General features: G+C 37.6%; 1 protein-coding gene across 6 annotated transcripts in view; it reads right to left on the reverse strand.

Moving 5' to 3' along the window:
* The window catches only part of LOC115451759 (signal transducer and activator of transcription 5B), a 67,867-nt gene that overhangs the window by 28,438 nt on the left and 25,701 nt on the right, over nucleotides 1-13,728 (reverse strand). For 4 of the 6 annotated variants that reach the window (XM_037436412.1, XM_037436415.1, XM_037436419.1 and 1 more), the window contains exons 10-18: nucleotides 12,827-13,031; nucleotides 11,211-11,293; nucleotides 10,408-10,477; nucleotides 9,531-9,685; nucleotides 8,605-8,728; nucleotides 7,696-7,824; nucleotides 6,724-6,830; nucleotides 5,959-6,132; nucleotides 813-937 (exon numbers count right to left, since the gene is read on the reverse strand). In XM_037436412.1, coding sequence (XP_037292309.1) covers nucleotides 813-937; nucleotides 5,959-6,132; nucleotides 6,724-6,830; nucleotides 7,696-7,824; nucleotides 8,605-8,728; nucleotides 9,531-9,685; nucleotides 10,408-10,477; nucleotides 11,211-11,293; nucleotides 12,827-13,031 — 1,172 coding nt within the window. The remainder of the gene's footprint in view (nucleotides 1-812; nucleotides 938-5,958; nucleotides 6,133-6,723; nucleotides 6,831-7,695; nucleotides 7,825-8,604; nucleotides 8,729-9,530; nucleotides 9,686-10,407; nucleotides 10,478-11,210; nucleotides 11,294-12,826; nucleotides 13,032-13,728) is intronic. The other 2 variants (XM_037436417.1, XM_037436423.1) reach the window with 1 other exon arrangement.

Consider the following 13,728-nt stretch of genomic DNA (forward strand, 5'->3'; position numbering starts at 1 on the left):
TTTTAATACGAAATAGAAGCACTTCTGCGAAAACAGCATAAAAATTGGTTAAAAAATGAGCGAGTAATTCATATTTAAAATATTGTAATGTGCAGAAGTGGGCGCGATGTGGGGATATCGCTTCATCTCTTTCTTTCGCACGCGTCGTAATTACCGATGACGTCACATGTGGGTATTTTGTCTCTTTTCTGTGTCTTATTAATTACCCCTTCTACCGAAATTCACAGACTTATAACTTGATGATTTTTCACCGGATTTTAATAATTTCTTCTGTGTTATAATTTATATTATGTAAATATTTGATAATTGTTAAGAACAAAAAATTAGTCCGGTACCCTATTGTCGTCGATATATATGTACTACGTATTAGATCTGGCGTTCCGAATATTCACTGTGTTCAACTGAATTGAACTGTCATCCATTCAAACTGATTTTAGTATGGTCAATATTGACAGCTTGTGGTTGTGTACGGAGTGGCGCTCATGATATAAGAACTCGAGTCTAAGTGTAAACCTGGATGTGAATAAAAAATATTTGTCAAAAAAGTACAATTATTTGCTGTTCAAGTGAATAAATAGGTTATAACAGTGACGTTTTGTCATTTAAGTTAAGATTTTGAACAAACAGTTTATATGGACGTTCATGTCTATAGAATATTATGTAGCTTATGTTCATTCGCATTTCAACCTTCGATATAGAAATATGTAAAAAAAACGAAATCATAATTTTGAAGTAGATAGCTTCTATATACAGTTAAGGCGCCGTTTTGCTCGGGCCACGATCTTAAAGCCTTAACAAATAATACCACATACCTCCAGTCCAGGCGATAGTGATCCCTCCCAATTCTGAATCGGAAAATCGCAGCAGAAATGTTCCTGGGGGACATTTGGAGAGCATATCCTCCGCTTGCTTCTTTTGTATGAAGCCCATTATCAAACTGTGGAGCAAAAATTGAATTATTTAAACTTATGCCATATCGTCGTTGCGCGTGCAATACCGCGGAAGAGCAGTTTGTAAAAACCGCGTATCTACATTTTTAGAATTTTACAGGACGAAGAAAAAACTTAATAACTCGGTAATTTGTAATTATACTAACGACTCAACGTTATAGCAACTTCTTTATTACTTATTTTATAGAAATTTAACGTAAATCTACTAAGAACTTATTTAGATTTTGTGTAAAGTCACTTACGCGGTTTTGTACCAGCAAATTACATTAAAAATACTATACTTTTAGTAGATACGCGGGCTTGAAATAAAATACTTAATATTATATTATTATTATTGAATTCAATTTATTATGACAAATTATTGTAGAACAAAAAACATACAAAATTAAACATCGTTTTGGAAAAAAAAAGCTCTTACTCTAGATATCAACTTAAATTTTTATTTGTATAATTTTCGTAATTTATATATTTTTAACCAAATTTAGACTTGTTAAATCACACAATCCTTGAATTTCTCTAATCACGATAAAACAATGACATGTACTTAATCAAGAATAATAAACTGAACAGTCTCTTTGATCTTCTAAAATCACAGCATTTCAAACTTTGTTAGATTTTTGGACAAATACAAAATAATTATATAATTTAAAGCTTTAACACTTAAATATGGCAATCATTACCAGATACTCTTATATTCTTATTGTCTTAAACGTAGAAGCATTTATATTAAATCACCAATAAAAAGAATGTTTATTAGTTCTTAAATTCTCACTAAAACGATTTATAATTTCAGCATTTAAGATTTCGGTTATTAGGAACATTATTTATAAGGTAAATTATCATAAAAACTATGACAGTCTTTGGGTATGACACTCTTTAACTGCTGTAGGTGATCATACTTTGTTTTAGATATTGGTAGTCTGGATTCATATAGTGAACGTACGCTGTTAATGAAAGAGTCAGCTGATATGTTTTTTCGTCTCCTGGGTAAGGGAACAAAATTGTCTGCAAAGTGGAGTTTAAAATCGATTCTCCCACTTGGATTGTACCTTAGGGCCCTTATGTCCATGACGACATGATCACCCGCCCCACGACCCGGTCTTATTGACTCATAAATGAGGTGATCTTTATGAGCGAAGTTTTTGAAAAATGTATGATCAGGAGTAATAACCTGGTAAGGACTCGGCACTTTTCTAGCCTCTTTCGTGATTGTTGCGTATTGTGAGGGTAGAAATATTTCTCGATTTTTCAATTTTCTTTCGATCACCGAGTGCACCGAATCGACTTCCATCTGCGTGTGGCCCTTCTCCAAGTATTTTTGAGTTATGACTATGTTTTTGGTCATGGCTAAACGCAACAACGCGTTTGACACAATATTATTCCTATTTTGAGCTGTGCAGCCATCTGTGAATAATACTACATCCTTGGGATCATTTTCCAGTAATTTAGTAATATAATCTACAAAAAATGATGCGTATGTTGTAGCTTTTAAGTCGCATGCCGTCTCGTCGAACCAGTAACATGTCACTCCATTGGTTCCTAGGTTGTAAATAGTAAAATTATGGATGGCAAGTTTTGTCTTAAAATAAAGTGCACTGGCGTTTAGTGAAGGACACAATTTGACAGCCTGAAGATCTGCTGTTAATGCACGTATGGTCCCTTTTTGTGCTGCTTCTTTGTCAAGGCTTTTTTCGGTTCTAGCTAGATCTTTTAGCTCAATATGTTTGATATACTGATCATCTGGCATGTTACCTGCTTTGTGAGCGCAGCACTGATCGTATGCGTCTTTTTTTGGTTGAAATAGGCCGATGTTCTCTTCGAATATAACACTTTCAAATACCTTCCTAGAGGCCACGGGTTCATTTTGTGAAACTGAGTATTCTACATATAGACGATACAATTGTGATTTTGTTTGTATGATGGGTTCTAAATATAACTTTGAAGTAGATTGCCTACAATAATGAGAAGGTAGTTTCGGTAGCGCCGTCAAATATTTTCTGATTAATTCTTTTTTCGTTTCTGTGGCTACTGTAGCACTTCGTTCAGATTCCTTGTCACTAGTCGTCTTCTCTCCTAGCCAATATCGCACTGTCCATTCTTTTATGCCTAATGTTTCCAAAAATGTTTTTAAGCAAACTCTTTCCCTTTTATCATTTATTTTTAAATAGTAAACTTTGGTGTCACTGCGTCTTGAATTTGAGTTCTTAGTTTTCCTAGTTGTAGGTTTCTTATCCACCATTGAAGATATATACATTTTCTTTTCTTGCCAACTCATTTTCCAATAGGCTATAAATATTTTTGACCGCACTTCTTCTGTTAGCTTTGGGCAATACATAGCTTTACCACTGAAACATCTCTTCGACATACATATTGGACCCATTATTCTGGCGGGTTTTGGATAATTTTGAACAAATTTATTGCCATCTTTTTTAAATCTAATGTATTCCTTGCCCATCATCCTTTGCCGTTTATTTATTATTCTTTTCAAGTTATCAGGATTCCCTTTACGCTTATTACTATTTTTCTTCACCTTATCTTCCCTTTCGGGAAACCACTCCGTATTTTTTGGTGTAAGTGGTATCACATCATCAACCTTTTCTAAAAATAAGTCATTTTCTTCGTCCTCCATTATATATGGTTACTTCAAATTATAATAATATGTATCTAAAAAAAATATAAAATTTAGTAAGTATAATGCAACATCGCGTAAATGACAAACACAACTATTATAATGTAATATCAATACCGTTTAACTACGTATTACAAGTTATTTTTACTCACAATCTAAAAAATCGTAAAGAATTATACTTAATTACTCTATTCAAGCATAAACATATTACTAAACTAATCACAATACACTATAGAAACGTACTTACATGGTTGTTATCCACGCAAAAAATAATTATTTCAGAGCACGCCCTAATCGTGTTTAAACTTGATCGCCCATTCCGAAAAACCGCGGACTTGCAGCTAACTTCAAACACAAGTGCTGTTCCGCGGTATTGTTTTGATTGAAATATGAGGTGTCTTATTGGCTATTTAAAATTTTGTGAGAAGTAGTATAAGCAAATCAGCGGTAAGGATCTGTAGCCGCGAAATTTCAATTTTGTACTTTTTGCTGTTACGCGGTATTTACAAACTGCTATTCCGCGGTATTGCACGCGCAACGACGATATAGTAAGGATGGGATATTTTTTTTTATTGCTTTGAATGACGAGACGAGCTCGCCGTTCGGCTGATGGTAAGCGATACCTATAAACAGTAGAAACACCAACACCTTGAATTACAAAGTGTTTGATATTCAGCGCTCGTCTGAGACATGAGATGTTAATTATTATGTCCAGTAGTTACACTGGCTACAATGTTCTTCAAACCGGACTATGAGATGTTAACTCTTCTGAGGCATTTGTTTATTGCTTATACACGAAGAAATAATTCTATCGCTTTTAATGTGAATGCCTCCTAGCTGAATTTCGGCCACGGCGGCCAATCTCAACAGAGATCAGCCACGCAGGAGATATTATAGTGCACGAGTGTGTGCAATACACAAGCATTCTCTGTTCCTTCTCACAGTTCGGTGAGACGACATGACCGGAGAGAGATCAGCAGGAGATATTATAGTGCACGAGTGTGTGCAATACACAAGCATTCTCTGTTCCTTCTCACAGTTCGGTGAGACGACATGACCGGAGAGAGATCAGCAGGAGATATTATAGTGCACGAGTGTGTGCAATACACAAGCACTCTCTGTTCCTTCTCATAGTCCGGTGAGACATGACCGGAGAGAGATCAGCAGGAGATATTATAGTGCACGAGTGTGTGCAATACACAAGCACTCTCTGTTCCTTCTCATAGTCCGGTGAGACGTGACCGGAGAGAGATCAGGACCAACGGCTTTACGTGCCGAGGCTCGGGGGTATCACACCGACTTCCTGACTCCGAACTGCGACTGAGTAATTTTTATGATGGAAAACCCAGTCACAATAATTCCAGGCCGACTCGGGATTCGAACCCAGAATCTTAGCTAGGTAGTCGTACTTGTTTTTAGATTTAACTGTCTTTTGCTTACAGCTGTCCTCGTGAAGGAGTTTTCCGGGATAAAAGTCCCGCTATATATTTTACCAAAAAATCTGTTATACAGACAGAAAAGGGGACTTTGTTTTATAATATGTATAGATATAAATATTACATTTGCGTTTCTACGTAAATGAATTAACCTTGTGGCTCGGAGCACCATGTCTGGACGTCTTTGTGGCCAATCTATACTATTGTATAAAGCTGAAGAGTTTGTTTGTTTGAACGCGCTAATATCAAGAACTACTGGTTCGAATTGAAAAATTATTTCAGTGTTGGATAGTCCTTTTATAGATAAAGGTTATAAGCTATATATCATCACGCTATGACCAATAGGAGCGGAACAGTAATGGCTAATCTCAGGAACCATCGGTTCGAATTGAAAAAATATTTTTGTGTTGGATAGCCCTTTGTTTATGGAGTGCTATAGGCTATATATCATCACGATATGACCAATAGAAGCAGAGAAGTAATAAAAAATATTGCAAAAACGGAAAATTTATTAGTTTTGAGAGCTTCCGTTGCGTGCGCTGCGTAAACGGTTAAAGTTATGCAACAATGATGTATGACGGGATTGTTCCTCTTAAAAAGTTCTACAAAAATATATTATAAAACAAAGTCCCCCGCTGCATCTGTCTGCCTGAACGTGTTAAACTCAAAAACTACCCAACGTATTAAGATGAAATTTGGTATGGAGATAGTTTGAGACCCTGAGAAGAACATTGCTCATATACCGAGACTTTTATAACAGAAAAATATAGCCCGTAAAATCTTTATAACGCGAGCGAAGCCACGGGCAAAAGCTAGTCTGAAATAAAAGTTGGTTTAATCCATGAAGCATCGGAATGTTTGCCGGCAAACATGACAGCTACATTGATATTTACGTGTGTCACGGGAATATAACCTTATATACTACATAATAAGGTCGACTTACTGGTCACACCACAGCGCGCGTAGATAGTCCCTGGTGACCTTCACCACCATGTAGAACCACTCCCAGAAAGTGAAGTTGCGGTCCGGCAGCGCGTCCTTGCAGAACTGGGTCCAGCTGACCGCCATAGAGTTCAGCTCGATCGTGTTCAGCGGCAGGCTCGTCCTGGTGGATATACTTCACTCAAACTATTGAAGGTTTTCTGTGACGATTGATTTTGATACGACAAATCGTGTCGGACGGTCGTGTCGGTGTCGTGTCGGGTGGTCGGGTCGGTGTAACATCGTATGGTAATACGAGTGTCAGTGAAAGAATCGTGTCGGACGGTCGTGTCGGGATCATATCGTATGGTAATAATGGTGTTAATGCAAAAAACGTGTCAGGATCGTATCGGATGATCGTGTCGGATGGTCGGGTCGGATTCATACCGTATGGTAATAATGATGTTAGTACAAAATCGTATCGGATGGTCGTGTCGTATAGTCGGATCGTGTCGTACGATCGGGTCGCTTGAATAATATTTTATATACTGGTATCGAATGATCGTTTATAAATTTCTAATCTTTTACATATACAGTAATCTTGAATAATCGTGTCTCAAGGTCGTGTCGTATGATCGGATAATCATTACAAACGCTCCGATCGGGTACATGTTACAAAAAAAACTTCTACAATCTTAACTCGTAATATCGTATTGAATAATCGTGTCGTGTATACCTAATTTTTCCAAATCTCGACCCCAGACCAATTTTAATTCAAAATGCTTACCTGAATATCTTCTCGGCGAGGAATCGGAGGTTGTCCTCAGAAAGGCTTCCACCAGTAGCCGAGCTGAACTTGATGCTCAGCGTCTCGGCGAGCTGGCCCCAGGTGACCTGATCATAGACAATGATATATTATAATAATACTAGCTTTTGCTCGCGGCTTCGCCCGCTTGAAGGAGTTTTCTGAGTTTGGTTCCGACTTACTTGATATGTATCGTTATATTATGTACTAGCGACCCGCCCCGGCTTCGCGCGGGTATAACATAACAAAATAACAGTATTTCTCCACTATTTAATGGATGTTATTTTACATATAAACCTTCCTCTTGAATCACTCTATCTATTAAAAAAACCGCATCAAAATCCGTTGCGTAGTTTTAAAGATTTAAGCATACAAAAAGGGACAGAGAAAGCGACTTTGTTTTATACTATGTAGTGATGTATTTATCCCATATTTGTATGTATTCATATGTATAACATTTGTATATATTTTTTCTCGTTTAAAACTTATCATATTAATATACTTTGTACACTTCATGCTGCCCAATATTATTCCCTTATATCCATCCCATGGTTGTCTGTAAGAGATTGCCTTATAAGACCGCCATTTGTACTTTTTTCTATTATCTTATTCCATGATCTATGTCTTTGGTCAAGAAAGTGTAAATAAATCTATATATATAAAAACGAATCCCTATTTCCCTTGGTCACGCCATCACGCGTGAACGGCTGGACCGATTTCACTGTTTACTTTTTTTGTTGTTGTCAGGAGAAGGTTCTTATGAAAGAAAAAATTCAAAAAATAAAAAAATAGCGCGGAAAATTACAAAATTTAAGAAAACTTAACGAGAATATTAATTTTATATAACTGTCAATTGTTTGAAAAAACTGTCAGCGATTGACAGAATGCGCGCTGCAAATTCATAGTTAAGACGGGACAACGTCTCTCGGGCCAACTAGTAAATAAATAGATTACCTTATCGGGAACGGCGAAAGGCACGCGTCCTGGGGGACTGAACGCGTTGTCCCAGGTAACTGTGGCCCAGCCGTGGGGCTCCTGGTTGCCGTGGACAATCACAACCACGGGCAGGGATAGAGTCCACACCTTGAAAACGAAATAAATGTTATGCATTACTTATAAACTTGTGGCGGTAAAATTAGTATACACCGCCATCTCGTCAACATCAATGGAACTACGAGAAGACCTATTGATACAACTGTAGTGATTTATCGCATAGCAATCACGCTAGATGGCGATAGACGATCCTGGATTGCGATTGTAAAATTTGAGCGACGCGATGCATATACAGGGTCATTTTGACATTGCGTTATTAAATGAAACCACATACTCGTCTTCACCTTTACTGACATTGTGCCAAAAATCATACACTAATAACGAATATTTTCACCAAAAATCCTGGTTTTAGTTTTCAGATTTTTTGATCATTTTGCGTGAGTGTAATTCTGACTGAAAGTTTGATGTTGCCGCTGCGACGAATCCTCTTAGAGTAGTAGTAGTGGCATTAGGGCGCGTAAAATTAAAATAACGTTTTATTAATATTTATTTTGTTAGTTACACTTTTTTAATTTTACATCTACGGCTCAAGTAACTTATTGTAAAGTGTTATTTCCAAGTTGATAACTATGTGGTTTCATTTAGTAACGCGATGTCAAAATTACCCTGTATACCACCTCCGAATAATCGTCGGAGGAGCCGCGGCCGATCATCTGCCTGACTGGAGATCTTCCCCTTCCATAAAGGAACGCAACCATCTGTTCCTCTACAGCGGCGTCTACCTTAACGCCACTAAAAGTATCAATAGTAATGCTAAGTATCAATAGTAATGCTAAGTACCAACGGACCTCCCCCCCTCCGACAACTCACCTGAAAAACGAGCTCTCCGCCCCCCACATTGAATTGAGATTGGAACAGCAAGGTTAATTTTTCGTCCATCACACTCTCCGTTCCTTTTTTCTCGGCGCGCTTGATTTTCCGCAACTGCATGTTCCTGTAGGAATACATTATACTTAGTAATATATTTTTATTGCTTTGAATGACGAGACGAGCTTGCCGTTCTGATGGTAAGCGATACCTATAAACAGTAGAAACACCAACACCTTGAATTACAAAGTGTTTGGTATTCCACTGCGCTCGTCTGAGACATGAGATGTATATTATGTGTAGTAGCTACACTGGCTACAATGTTCAAACCGGAACACAACAGTGACTACACACTGGCGGCAGAAATAGACAATGCGGTGGTACCTACCCAGGCGGACTCACATATGAGAGACCTACCACCAGTAATCAGTAAGTAACACTTAGAGAACAATGATTTCTTATGTTTACGCGAATGTTAGACATTGATATAAAACTATTTTTCGAATTTTATCTTAATTATTTATATTATAATTTCTTCTGACGTTTCGAAGACTAGAGCCTTCATGGTCAAGGGGCGAAATGCAGTGCTCGTAATCCGTAAATAGTTTTATTTCAAAACTTTGAGTACAAGGTTTGCGGACTACAAAAATATGATCATAATGTTAATTATTTCCAGAATTCCAATGACATCAATAATACCAAATTTATCAAACTAAAGCAAAATTACCATATATCATTTACACTAACACTTTTCAACATCTTAACTCAATTAAAATCAATTCCAATTTAATATCCAATATCACCAAACTCGACAACATCAATAAACTCGACAACATCACTAAACTCACCAACTTTACCAAACTCGACATCACCAAACTCGACAACTTCACCAAACTCGACAATTTCACCAAACTCATCAAACACCTCACCTGAAGCTCACGCTGAGCTGGCGGCTGGTCGGCTGGTACTCCATGGTGCCGGTGTTGTTCAAGATGTCGCCACATTCAACTGGTTGCTTCCCTTTGCCGGCCTGCGTCTCGCTCTTGAGTAGCAATTGAGCTTGCTGTTCGGATATTATTACGACCTGGAAAGCAAAAAAACTTACTTAAGAATTTAACATAATTTTCAACATTAAATTTTTTCAACACACTCAAATATTTATATTTTATGAGAGTAGATCTAAAATTAAGAGACCCATATTTTTTTTTCAAAACACATATTTTTCATTCATTATTTTCACTTTAAATTTTGTTTTATTCTAAAACGACGTAAGCACCAAATGACGTCACATATACGGCTCAAGACGTAAGGACCTTTGCTTTGCAGTAAAAAAGAAGCGAAGTGACATTTTTTTTTTTCTCTCTCGCTCTTTGAAAGTGTCAGCTGTGACGGACCTATTGTAACAGTGACATTTGACATTAACGAATGACAGTAATTAGTTTTTTAAAGAAATAGTAAGGTGCACCAAGGAACAACTTTATTCAACCGTATGTATGACGTCATCAAGTATTTTTCGGTATTTAATTTTTTTCTTCGAAATTAAATATCAAAAAAATATAAAAAATACATAGTCGAACTCTGAGTAGAAAAATTAAGAAACGATATTTTTGTTTTAAGCACGTTTACATATTGAAATGTTGTCAATTGTATTTAAATAATTGTCTCGATTGTCGAAGGGTTAAGAGATCACAGCAATTATTTTGCGCGTAATAAATCATAGGATTACCATCAGGCCGTCGTCAAATTCCTGTTACGTACTCAGAGTCGACCAAGATTGTTGGATTGAGGGTAGTTGTAAATACTCACGCTGACTCTTGGTGGCGTCATGTAGACGTTCAGCTGCCCGCCGACGAGGAGACGAACCGTCGCGGTGAATCTGTGGAAAAATATCAAAACTAAGACAGTTTCCAAAAATCTTTACAACACACTCACGAATCTATAGAGAAATATCAAAAACTAAGACAGTTTCCGAAAATCATTACGCGGTAATACACTCACGCCTTTTATAGCCGAAAGGGTAGGCGAGAGTGAGAATGAGTGAGTAGGTAGATAGAAGGGTATCTGGCGCACCTACTTTCCGCCGTGCGCATTCTGTCCACTGGAGTAAGTGGCGAGCCTATTGCCATCATCATCAGTATCATTATCATTATTATCATCATTACCAACATCATCACAATCATTACCAACATCATCACAATCAATTATCATCATTATCGTCATTTTCATCATCACCATCCTAATTATTACCAACATCATCATCATCATTATCATCATCAGCCGCATGATGTCCACATGTGCCTCCCCCAGATTTCCAGGTCGACTTATTGGAAGCGGCCTGCGTCCTATCGCCATATTTGGCAAAAATTCAAGTCTCCGACCTGATACTGATTATAAATACCCAATATCACTGCCCGACCTGGGGATCGAACCCAAGACCTCATCACTGCAGTCATACAGTAGTGCAGTCGCGATCGTACAAAGAACAAAAAAAAACTTAGTAAAGTCTTTTGTATATGAAAAAACTTCACTCGGGCAAAGCCGCAAGGAAAAGCTAGTGTTGTGACAAAATTTAGATAAAAAAAAACTTTTTTACTATAAATATCACTCACCGTGTATTGGTCTTCATGACTTGAGGAGGTTGCTTCTCAATCACGAAAGTAGAAGTCACCAGCGTGGACAGAAGACCAGTCACCTGAAACAAAAATTCACTTAACGGCTGCATCTCGAACGAATGACTTAATCAGCATCCTTATATACGCTTATACTCATAGATATATATGTACTATGAACTAGATTTGGCGTTCCGTACACTCACTTTGTTCAACTGAATTGAACTGCAATCCATTCAAACTGACTTTAGTATGGTCAATATTGACAGCTTGTGGTTGTGTACGGAGTGACGCTCATGATATAAGAACTCGAGTCTAAGTGTAAATGTGGATTTGAATATAAAATATTAGTCAAATATGTCAAAAAAATTTGTTGTTCAAGTGAATAAATAGGTTATAACAGTGACGTTTTGGTTGCCATTTTAGTGATTTTGAACAAATAGTTTATATGGACGTTCGTGTCTATAGAATATACGTCAATGCTTATATCAAAATAAAACACAAAGAAATCATCAAAACTTTCTTTTCTGCCAGCCCGAGATGACTTCTTTATTTACTTTGTAGTCTTTAATTTATTTTATGTCCAACATAAAATGTCTTTAGTTATATAAGCCACTTTATTTAAATAATAATTAAATATTCTCATGTCCCTTGATTTATCATAACCGCAACTATGTTCGCCTACGTGATAAATAAATAAACATCATTAAGTAATTTAATAAAAATCAACAAAAATTCTAACAGTTCACTGAGCGATCGAACAACTCATTAATCGATTGGATAACTCACTAAACCAGCTATACTCTAAGTGTGTTCCGCGGAACCCTAAGGTTCCGTGATACCTCTGTCGGGGTTCCGCAAGAATTTAGAAAAAAAAATCAAAACACCTTTCTCAATAATAATTAGTAACTGTTACATTGTACTTTTATTATGCTGATTAATGAAAAATACACTTATAAAAAAATTGTTTTATTGTAGGGTTCCATCAAGTATTTTGCTTCCCAAAAGGGTTGCGTCATTTACAAAGTTTGAGAACCACTGCACTAAACGATCGGAAAACTCACTATTCTACCGACTAATCCACTAATCGGACTAAACATCTCACTAATCTGACCGATCTACTCACAAACCGACGCCACAGGTGCACAACCCTAATAAACTATTTTCTTTGGTTTCGTGAAGAAACTGCGTACCTATTTAATCATTTAGAGTGTCTAAGCAAGGATCGACTGTCGTAGCTCCACTATTACCTTGGTGTCACGACACGTCTTTGACTTGCTAGCGAGTTTTCCTTTTGAACTCCGCGAGTAGTAACTAATAAAAATCATCTCAAATTCTAATAACTTACTTACTGAACGATCGCCTTATTAATCGATCTAACTACTCACTTACCGAGCGAATAACTCACTATTCGACCGAACAACTTACTACTCGACCGACTAACTCGCTATTCGACCGACTAACTCACTTTCGACCGATTAACTCACTATTCGACCGAACAACTCACTATTCGACCGACTAACTCACTTTGTGTTTTGGCCAACTCACTAAACTCACTTTTATTGATTTTTCGACCGGCCAACTCACTTCTTTGTTTTTGGAGGGAAAATGCATACCTGCTTGCTCATATCATCAAGCATCTCGGCGAGGTGGGGCTGCCGGAGTTCCACTATAGTCTTGGTGTTGATGCGCGTCACGTTGTTGACTTGCTGGCGAGTACTCCAGATGAGGTCCGCGAGGAGTTCGCACCACTCCTGGATGGTGTTCAGGTTGGACTGCATCGGAACGCCGTTGCCGCTGAGCTGTTGTTCGCGTTTCCATCTATTGGATGTAATGATCTTTAAGTATACGCTATCATATCGCAGATATCGCCTAACATCTGATCCTAACAAAATACAAGAGTCAATGCTCGTGCGCACGTTTATAATCACTGTTGTAGTGTGCGTTAAACAGACAATTGTTTAAGATTTGTTTATGTGTGTTTTCATAATGACACGTACGTGTGTTGCACTTTCTATGCAGTAGTTACTTTTGACAGATTTTTTGTTCGCGACAACTGATCTATTTTTTTTATACGTACACAGCATTTCGACCCCACTGCACCTGATGGTAAGTTTGGTCCAATAGAACGTCGACTGACGAGAGATGATTATCCCTCAGTCGACACAATTATGTTGGAACTGGATATACACAGGCTGATCCCGGAACGCGACATACGTGGGCCACTATGGCGGGTTTTAACACCTTGTGTAAGGTCGCTATCCGGGCGAATAATTTTATTCATGGCGCTTTACAACTGGCTTATCTAGTTGTAAACGTCCCTATCCTTGAGGATATAACGCCTCCTTAGTTCATTATTGTCTCCCGCTTTGCTATGGAAGTGGACAATCAATATTTCCACCTCCCTATCTTTCTGTTTGATTAATTTCGTTGCGGGATAATGACAAGTGTTCCCTGAGACTTGAGCTTCATCGCTCGGTGTCATGCGTGCCACTGCTGATCCTCACAGGAGTTGTAG

Source organism: Manduca sexta, chromosome 1, assembly GCF_014839805.1.
Source record: "Manduca sexta isolate Smith_Timp_Sample1 chromosome 1, JHU_Msex_v1.0, whole genome shotgun sequence".
NCBI lineage: Eukaryota > Metazoa > Arthropoda > Insecta > Lepidoptera > Sphingidae > Manduca > Manduca sexta.